This window comes from Danio aesculapii, chromosome 21 (genome assembly GCF_903798145.1).
Source record: "Danio aesculapii chromosome 21, fDanAes4.1, whole genome shotgun sequence".
Taxonomy (NCBI): Eukaryota; Metazoa; Chordata; class Actinopteri; order Cypriniformes; family Danionidae; genus Danio; species Danio aesculapii.
Window position 1 is genome coordinate 35,262,753 of NC_079455.1, and position 11,153 is coordinate 35,273,905.

The 11,153-nt window shown below is 37.0% G+C and overlaps 1 protein-coding gene across 1 annotated transcript in view; it reads right to left on the reverse strand.

Annotated features, from left to right (window-relative positions):
- The window catches only part of LOC130214395 (probable E3 ubiquitin-protein ligase HERC1), a 153,684-nt gene that overhangs the window by 103,337 nt on the left and 39,194 nt on the right, over positions 1-11,153 (reverse strand). The window contains 7 exon segments of the mRNA XM_056446064.1: positions 1,120-1,246; positions 1,603-1,714; positions 4,959-5,132; positions 5,226-5,438; positions 5,809-6,000; positions 7,895-8,027; positions 8,272-8,424. Coding sequence (XP_056302039.1) covers positions 1,120-1,246; positions 1,603-1,714; positions 4,959-5,132; positions 5,226-5,438; positions 5,809-6,000; positions 7,895-8,027; positions 8,272-8,424 — 1,104 coding nt within the window.

An 11,153-nucleotide genomic window follows, 5' to 3' on the forward strand; every position in this document is an offset into this window, starting at 1 on the left:
AACTGGATGAGCCTGTCCGACTGTCAGTGAATGGCAAACCAAAACATCCCTTACCTCAAAACTCTGCATTATAAAGAAAAAAAAACCACAATGTACAGTCGGAAGTGTAACATGCATTCATTACTTTTTTGCGCATCGATACTACTTTGAATAAGTCAGATTTACTATACATTAAACGGCAACTGCGTTTCACGAAAGACAGAGTTACGATGCCGTTCTTTCATCCCATGTGGATGCTATGAGGATAAACAAGAGACCAAGACCTTAAGTATGGTGAGAATGAATGAATGACAGCTTCTAAAATTGTCTGAGGCATCCCCTTTTAGCCCAGTAAGTCTTGTGTTTTATTTGCTAATGTAAGCTATTTTTAAAAGATAAATATAATACATAAAACTATACATTATTTATATTACTTCATAATACCTATACGTCTCATAAGCTTTTTTTTAATAATGGAAAATGCACAGATAGTGATGTTTCACAATGTTTTTACACTACATTATTTGAATCTACCAAGCTTAGTTTACAATGTTTACATTGCTCTACTTGCATTAAATCTAAATCCCAAATATCAGAAATGACAACAGATTTAATTAATGTCAGTTTTAATGTTACTGATTAATGCATTTACTTGACAGATTTCATTCATTTATTTTCCTTCTGCTTTTTCCCTGGTTTATCACAGCGGAATGAACCGCCAATTACTTGACAGATTTATGTATTTTAGGTGGTTTGTATAATGTGTTTTCTGTTTGTTAAAATAATTTCTAATTGCATCTTTAGTGATTTTTCAACTAATTACACTGTCTTGTCCCAATAGGTGGATTTAGAGGTTTTTGCAGAAAAAGCACAAGTGGATTTAGCTGGTTTTGACGCAAAAGAAAATTTACCTTGCTAAAAACCAAAGAATTGTCTAAACTGTATTTTATTTACTAGCTAATAACCTTATCATTACCTATAAAATTAAACTTCTGAACCTAATCAGAGGAGCCTGATAGAAAATGCTCATTAACAAGAAAAGAGGTCTGATGGATTTAGAGGGTTTTGCATCTGAACTCTTCATATGTAATTCAACGGTGACTGTTTTGATGTTGTTGTTTTGTTGTTGTTATTTTTTACCTGTTTGGTGGAAGCCGTTGTTTGGACACTGGTTGTGTTTCCTATGCTCTCTTTATAGGCCACTAGCGTGCTGCGGATTTTATACACCACCTGATATATTTCAATCAGCACCTCGCAGGGCTCATATCTGCAGCCAAACACACACACAAACACCTTTAGAACAGACTTTTAAACTATCAGTTCATCCCTCAAGGTTCATCCACAAACATGACAGTCAATTTCACTAAACTCTCACTCTAACTAATGAGTCATTCTGGCCGAGGCGTTTATCATGTGAGATTTCACACCCTACAGCCAAAAACAACAGGATATGACTCTTTATTATCCACATATAGGGCCATTCGTTAAAAATAGAGCATATATTCATTTAATATGGGTCAAGTGATTAGAGAGTTCAATACACTATGGCAGAAGCGAGGCGTAGGGAGATAATGGTGTAAAAAGAGATGTAGGTGAGGAGAGAGAAAGTGTGGATTTACTCACTTGTCCTGCCAGTAGGCTTCATGAAGGCCAGTGTGTTTGAGTAAAGCAGCCAAACTACAGCGACAGGCCATTTCTAACAGAGAGTCGCCCACTGATCCACTACTGTCCCAGTCTGAGAAACACAAACACACACACACTGTGAGGGTCAGTATTTAGATTTTACATGACAACAGAAATTATTATGCGACTATGTGGAAAACCTGATACTGATTGGTTCATTATATATACTGACTGGATGTAAAGATTTACTGGCGGATGCAAATAAATATAAACGCACATAAACAGATTGAGGGATGGACTGATGGATGCTAAATTTATGAATAGATGACTTGACAGATGCGTCAATAAATGGTTTGACAGATATTTGGCCACATAACCAATTATGAACCAAGGCTATATAGTTATATAAATGCAATGAACGGATGGAGAAAGGGCAGATGGATGGATGGATGGAAGGGCGGATGGATGGACAGATGAATGAAAGGCCAGATGGATGTATGGATGGACGGATGGATGAAAAGCCGGATGGATGGATGGATAAAAGGCCCAATGGATGGATGGACAAATGAATGAAAGGGCAGATGGATGAGTGGATGAAAGGGCAGATGGATGGATGGATGGATGAAAGGCCGGATAGATGGATGGATGGATAAAAGGCCCAATGGATGGATGGATAAAAGGTCAGATGGATGGATGGATGGATGGACGAATGAATGAAAGGGCGGATGGATGGATGGGTGGATGAAAGGGCAGATGGATAGATGGAAGAATGAATGAAAGGGCAGATGGATGGATGAAAGGGCGGATGGATAGATGGATGGATGGATAGGTGGATGAAAGGGCGGATGGATGGAAGAATTAATGAAAGGACGGATGGATGGATGGATGGATGGATGAATGTAAGAGCGGCTGGATGATGGATAGATAAATGAATGAAAGGCTGGATGGATGGATGGATGGATGAAAGGGAAGATGGATGGATGGATGGATAGATGAATGAAAAGACAGATATATGGATGGATGGATGGATGGATGAAAAGGCGGATGGATGGACGGATGGATGGGTGGATGAAAGGGCGGATGGATAGATGGAAGAATGAATGAAAGGGCGGATGGATGGATGAAAGGGTGGATGGATAGATGGATGGATGGATGGATGGGTGGATGAAAGGGCGGATGGATGGATGGAAGAATGAATGAAAGGGCGGATGGATGGATGGATGGATGGATGGATGAAGAGCGGCTGGATGATGGATAGATAAATGAATGAAAGGCTGGATAGATGGATGGATGGATGAAAGGGAAGATGGATGGATGGATGGATGGATGGATGGATGGATGGATGGATGGATAGATGAATGAAAAGGCAGATATATGGATGGATGGATGGATGAAAAGGCGGATGGATGGATGGATGGATGGATGGATAAAAGGATGGATGGATGGAATGAATGAAAGAAAGAGCGGATGGATGATGGTTGGATGAATGAATGAAAGGCCGGATGGATGGATGGATGGATGGAAGGGCGGATGGATGGATAAAAGTGGATGGATGGATGGATGGATGGAAGAAATGATGGATGGATGGATGAATGGATAGATGGATGAAAGGGCAGATGGATGGATGGATGGATGGATGGATGGATGGATGGATAGACAGATGGATACTGATTGGTTGACTGCAGTATTCTGGAGTCAAAACATTTTTTAACGATCACCAAGTGTTTTATAATGCTGGCAAAACATACCAGTTTTTTTACTAACTTTAGGCTCTTTATTTATTAGTTTGTTAATACATTAATTCACTCATATATGTATGTAATGTATTTATTCCCTCATTTATTAATTCATGTATTTCTTTGTTGGGTTATTGAGATATTTGGCCACATAACCAATTATGAACCAAGGCTGTATAGTTACATAAATGTATTGTGGAATAGATGGACAAATGTTGGGATGAATTTTTAGAAAAAGAAATGGATGGAGAGATAAATGAAAGGATACAAAATGGATGGAGGGATGAATGAAAAGGTACAAAGATGGTTGGATGGAGAGATGAATGAGTGGGTACAAGGATGAATGAAAATGATGGATGGATGGATGAATAAAATTGTACAAAAATAGATATATATATTTGTTTGTTTATTGATTAAATCACTAATCTAATCATTAATGTATTTATTCACTCATTTATTCCTTTGTTGAGTTAGTCAACAGAGTTTGGTGTCATTCGCTTCCAGTCATGTACATGTACAAAAATTACATTCTTCAAATTTCTGGTATTTGTCATGTTGTTTTCATTGTATTACATATTAATTGTGTAAATATACATATGAATGTAAATATACATATGAATAAATAAATAAATCATCATTTAGTATTATTGTTTGCAAATATTAAAACAAAAAACTAGTTTAAACATGAAACCAACTGATTGCATTTATGAGAGCAAAAACAACATTGTATTGACCTTATACTTCATGTGCAAGCAGGAGCAGCGACATTTACGACTGTTGATTTTTAGATGTTAAAAACAGCTCATTATGCTGCTTGATTTAGCAAACTAATATTTTTATCTTATATTATCGTTATTTTTACTTATAGTCATAAACACACTTGTTTGTAGAGTGAATGGTTTGACCGTTTTCTGCGGTTTATTATTCCTAGTAATTTTCCCACAGGCAACTGAATTCTAAAACAAATTGCAAAAACGAGCGCACTTCTGTATTGCAGAATAAGGTCAATATACTGTAGGTGAAATATGTACGAAATTATGTGATTTTTTTATATAAACACAATAAATCCTTTAAAATGGTTAACTGACACCCCTTTTTAAAGAAAACTTTCCTTAAAAAAATAACAAAAATAAAACATGTCTCACAGTTTACTCTAGGTTCTGAAACTCTTATGAATTCCTTTCTTCTGCTGAACGCAAAACAAGATATACTGATGAACATCGGAAAAAAGCAGCCACTGAAATCATTAGAAGAAACAAGAAGACTATGCAAGTCAATAGCTGTTTTTTCAGAACATTCATCAGTATCTGTTCAACAGAAGAAAGAAACGCCAACTGGTTTGGAACAAGTGAAGGCTGAGTAATTGATGACAGAATTACAATTTTAAGGTGAACCATCCCTTTAACACAGTGTTTCTCAACCGTATTCCTGGAGGACCACCAGCACTGCATATTTTCATGCATCTTTAACCAAACACATCTGATCCAGATCATCAGCTTATTAACAGACACTGCAAGATCTGAAAAGGGTGTAACAGATAAAGGAGACATGCAAAACATGTAGTGCTGGAGGCCCCCAAGGAACGTGGTTGATAACCACTGCTTTAACAGATCTTCTCACCTCTAGTGGCTGCATACTCCTTCATCTTTCTCCAGAGGGCGCTGGCAGGTTCTCGTGGAGAGCCGAGAGCTAGTTCCACCAGTGTTGTGTTTTCTTCTGACAGGCGCAGTTCGGTTAGTCTTACATCCCCACAACCCATAAACACCGCCTCAGTCAGCCAACCCATTGCCCAGTCTGCAAGTCAAGACAACATAAAAATTGATTGATCTATATTCATTCACATTACGATGTAAACAAAAGCTGCTGCCTCTGGTGGCATGTCATTACCCAGCTGTTCAAAGTCAACCTCCAGCCCATTTCTCAGAAGTGGGTTACACAGCCAGAACTCTGTCGTTTTCTCCTGGATGGATGGAGGTGGGCCTTGTAGCATCCCTCCCAGACACCGGCCAATAGCAAGAGCCACAGACCTCTCTAAATCTAAAAGCCACGCCCAATCATCCGATTCTGCCATCACGATTGGCTCAGAAATTTCAGATGGTTCTACAATGGAAAAAAGAAGTGTGAAAACATAGTTATTGACTGTTCTATTTCAATGATTTTATTCAGTTTGTCATTAAAGGGATAGAAAATGTTGTCATCATTTACTTAACCTCCACTTGTTCTAAAAGTAAAACATAAAGGAAGGTATATTGAAGAATGTAGGATAAAGAAGCCATTGATTTCCATTTTTTGTCCCTACTATGGATGTCAATAGCTGCTTTTTGCCAACATTCTTCAGAATTTCTTGTTTTTAGTTTCATCAAAGTTTAGAACCACTTAAGTGTGAGTAAATAATGAGGGAATTTTCATTTTTGTGTGAACTATCCCTTTAAGGTAATGTTTCCAAGGAATTACCAAGTTCAATGCTTACCCTGTAAGTTTCCTTCCAGCTCCATGTCCTCTAGGTGTGCAGTGTTGGGCAGATAACAGTTGAGCTCATTGAGATGTTCAAGCAGAGTGAGCAGATGAGGAAGGAGAGGTTTGACCACAGCCAATGGCAGCAGAAGAAGAGAGTACATCACCTGACACAGCAGACTGCCAGCCACTGAACCAAACAGCACCGCTACAGAGAAAAACAAACAAAGAAGTCAATACACTGGTCTTTTTAGATGAAAGGATTGCTTTATAAAAAGATGTAAAGATATATGAATGGATTTAGCATCATGACATCCAAGCATCAGTAAATGGTTTGACAGGTATTTGGCTAAATAACCAATCATGAACCAAGGCTGTATAGTTATATACATGTATTGTGGAACAGATTGATTAATGTTGGGATGGTTTGTTTGAAAAAAGATAGATGGAGAGCTGGCGGGAGTGAGGGATGAATGGATGCATGGATGGATGGATAGACAAGCAGACAGACAGTCAGTTTAGTTGGTTGCATTAATGGATGGATGGATGGATGGATGGATAGATGTGCGGACGGTCGGATGGAGAAATGAACGAAAGGGTACAAGGATAGATGGATGAATGAAAGGGTATCTGGATAATGCATGGATGGACAGATGGATGGACGGATGGATGAATGGAGATGAACGAAAGGGTAAATGGATGGATAAATGATGAACAAAAGGGTATATGGATGGATGAATGGATGGAGATATGATCGAAAGGGTACATGGATAGATGGATGAAATGGTACATGGATGGGTGGATGGACGGACGAATGGACGGATGGATGGATGAAATGGTACATGGATTGGTGAATGGATGGATGGATGGACGGTTGGACGGACGGACAGATGGATGGAGATGAACAAAAAGGTACATGGATAGACGGATGACCGAAAGGGTACATGGATGGATGGATGGATAAAATTGTACATGGATGAATGGATGAATAGATGGATGGAAATATGAACATAATGGTACATGGATTGATGGATGACCGAAAGGGTACATGGATCGATGGATTGATGAAATCGTACATGGATGAATGGATGAATAGATGGATGGAGATAGGAACAAAAGGGTATACGGATAGATGGATGACCGAAAGGGTACATGGATAGATGGATGGAGAGAAGAATGGACGGATGGATAGATGGAGATGAACAAAAGGGTACATGGATGGACGGATGACCAAAAGGGTACATGGATGGATGGATGGATAGAAGGATGGAGATATGAACAAAAGGGTACATGGATGGATGGATGGATGGAAGAATGGACGGATGGATGGATGGAGATTAGCAAAAGGGTACATGGATGGATAAATGATGAAAAAAAGGGTACATGTATGGACGGATGACCGAAAGGGTACATGGATGGATGGATGGATGAAATGGTACATGGATGAATGGATGGATAGATGGATGGAGACATGAACGAAAGGGTACATGGATAGATGGATGACCGAAAGGGTACATGCATGGATGGATGAACGAAAGGGTACATGGATGGATGAATGGATGGAGATATGAACGAAAGGGTACATGGATTGACGAATGGATGGATAAAAAGGGTACATGGATGTATGGCGGAACGGATGGGTGGATGGATAGATGATAGATGGATGTAGAGATTAATGAATGGGTAGATAGATGATGGATAGATTAATAAGAGTACATGGATGGATGGATATATAAAAGGGTAGATGGATAAATGGATGGATGGATAGATGAACTAAAGAGTACATGGACAGATAGATGGATGGATTGATGGATAGATGGATTGATGGTTGAAGAGATAGATGGAGAGCTGGATGAATAGACTTATGGATGGATTGCTAGAAAGGTAAATAAATGGAAAAGATGGATGCACATACAAACAACTACACAGATTAATAGATGGATGAATGGATGAACTGATGCATGAACAGATTAAAATATGGATTGAGCGATGAATGAACTAATGTTTCAATGATAGATGCCATTTAATGTGTGTATGTGTGTGTGTGTGTGTGTGTGTGTGTGTGTGTGTGTGTGTGTGTGTGTGTGTGTGGGTGTTCTCACTGTGTAGTTTGCTGATGACGTGTTTGTCCAGTGTGCTCTCCTCCAGCAGAATGGTGGATCTCCTGAAAGTCTCAGCAGCGTACGGCAGCAGCAGACACAGGTGTTTATGAAGCAGCACCACACTGCTGTCATCCTACACAATACACACACACACACACACACACACACACACACACACACACACATACAAATTAGTTTAAACACTTATTACGCAGACTGCCTCTGAGCTCTATAACAAGAATTAGCTATTTAGCCTAAACATGTTCACAAAACAGTTTTCTGTGTTGAAACTTCAGTCTGTAACCCCAGCACTGACAGCCTGTGGGAGGCATCATATGGAGTGGGTTTTAACAAGACAAGTGTTGTTGTTGTTGTACCTCAGCGCCCGTGTGGATGTAGCAGTGGGCCAGCAGGTGTCTGTGAAGGGCTGACAGCAGGTGGTGGAAGTGTGATGGCGCCTCCGTCTGCTTCTGGGATTGACTGAACCGCTGTTTATCACTGTTCTTCTCCAGTTCACCAAATGCACGCTCCTGAGGATGCAGAAAATGAACAAGTTAAACAAAACAAAAACATGCTTTGAGTTTTAAACTTTCCTTAAATTACAGTTTGAGTCAGAATTAGTAGCCCTCCTGAATTATTAGCCCCCTGTTTATTTTTTCCCCCAATTTCTGTTTGTAACAGAGAGAAGATTTGTTCAATGCATTTCTTAACATAATAGTTTTAATAACTCATTTCTAATAACTGATTTATTTGATCTTTGCCATGCATATTTTACTAGATATTCTTCAAGACACTAGTATTCAGCTTAAATTGACACTTAAAGACTTAACTAGGTTAATTAGGCAAGTCAGGAGAATTAGGCAAGTCATTGTATAACAATAGTGTTCTGTAAACTCTTGAAAAAAATATTGCTTAAGGGGGCTTATAACATTGAAATTTAGGGTGCTTTCACACCTGTTTCGGAACTGTTTCGGATTAAAATTGTTACAATGTATGGCAGAGTTTCTACACCGACCAAAAGAGTTAAAACAAGTCATGTGCGAGTAAACTCTCCTCACATTGGTCAGAGTTTCACGGTTTATTTTGCAGAGTCTCGCTCAGCTGTCATGCGTCCTTATTTTAATTTATGGCAATGAGCAACAAGACATAATCGAAAAGCTTTAATTTTGAATGGTGACACCCACAGACATCGTCACCCGATAGAAATCAGAGATAAGACTCTCCCTTGGCTAGAATTATGCATTATAGGCTTTACATTATAGAGAGAAATAATAGATAAACCAAGACTGCAGTTCGGTCAGTTTTCCTAACGGAGGAACAGCTCTCGTTAATAGCATGTTTTCACTTTCGTATTTGACATGAAACCTACATTTACCGGTAACAATAACATCCCGCCCTTCTCATAATTCTCTCTTTATATAGGCATATATATGCCTATTACTATATCCAAAATACACAGTGATGTAGCCGGGCTTGGATCATATTGCTTTCTCACTACAATCAATCTGCTGCAGAGTTCGTTTCAATCGAGTCGAGACCATCTCATTCAGGGGATCTCGGACCAATTGTTTTGGAGCAGATTGGAGCGCGATTGCTGGATTCACATATGCCAAATGAACCGTGCTAACTGGGGAAACACACTAGGTTCTGAAACAAAAGTCTAGGTGTGAAAGCACACTAAAATGGTTTTTAAAAAATAAAAAACTGCTTTTATTCTAGCCGAAAAAAAAAATAAATAAGACTTTCTCCAGAAGAAAAAATATTATAGGAAATACTGTGAAAAATTCCTTTGCCCTGTTAAACATCATTTGGGAAATATTTAAAAAATGATAAAAATATATTCACAAGAGTTAATAATTTTCACTTCAACTGTATATTGAGAATTATTCCCTTCTTAACTTTACATATTTGTATTGGAATATTTAATCTCAGTTGACTGTGTGCCAATAATTTAGCAGCAAGCGGTAAATTTAAATTAAGGCAATTATACATTATTTTACTAAAGTGTGCATTGTTATAAGATTCTAATGCAACAGGGAAAACATGTATCATGATTTCTGTTAAAATTGTAATAATATTATATAATTGTAATAATATTATACATTGCACATTATAATTTGATTGCAATTTTAATCAAATAAATGCAGCCTTGGTAAGCATAAGATACTAAAAATATTTAATTCCTAAATTATATTAAAAATATAATTGCTCAATTATATAATATTTAATATTACATTTGAATTAGTGCAGAGCAAAGATTAACCACGATTAAGCACATCCAAAATAAAAGTTTGTTTTGACATAATATATATATGTGATTGTATTATATACATTTTTATGTATATGTGATGCACACACATAGTGTTGAATTCAGAATTATGAACCCCCCTGAATTATTAGCTGTTTAACGGAGAGATTTTTTCAACACATTTCTAAACATAATAGTTTTAATAACTCATTTCTAATAACCGATTTATTTTATTTTTGCCACGATGACAGTAAATAATATTTGACTAGATATTTTCCAAGACACTTCTATACAGCTTAAAGTGAAATTTAAAGGCTTAACTAGGTTAATTAGGTTAACTAAGCAGGTTAGGGTAATTAGGCAAGTTATTTTATAATGATAGTTTGTTCTGTGGACTATCGAAAACAAATTAAAAAATTAAAAACTTTTTTTATTCTAGCCAAAATAAAACAAATAAGGCTTTCTCCAGAAGAAAAAATATTATCAGACATACTGTGAAAATTTCCTTGCTTTATTCAACATCATTTGGGAAATATTTAAAAAGGAAAAAAATTCAAAGGGGGTTTAATAAATCTGATTTCAACTGTACATAGAAACAAAATTACAGTTTATACACATATTTATATAGAAGTTGTATTATATACATTTGTACTTTATATTTAAACATAAATACATTTTTGCTCAAATGTATGACCGCATGTATTTATATATGCATAATAAATACACACAGTACACTTACATATATATGTTAAAACAAACTTATTCAGGATGCGATGAATCACAATAGTTTTTTTGCCCAGCACTAATTTTAATATATTCAGAAATAATTATCTACGATAAATTATGATAAAAAAAAGGTTTAAAAAAGTAAAAAAATATATATTTGCATAAGAGATGTTTTTTTCTTACTATTTCAGCATTTTAAAATCATTTAATGTTTATGTAATTACAGGACAAAACGGCAAAATGTCAGACTTAATTGAAGATTCATTTTCCTAAAGTACCGGACCT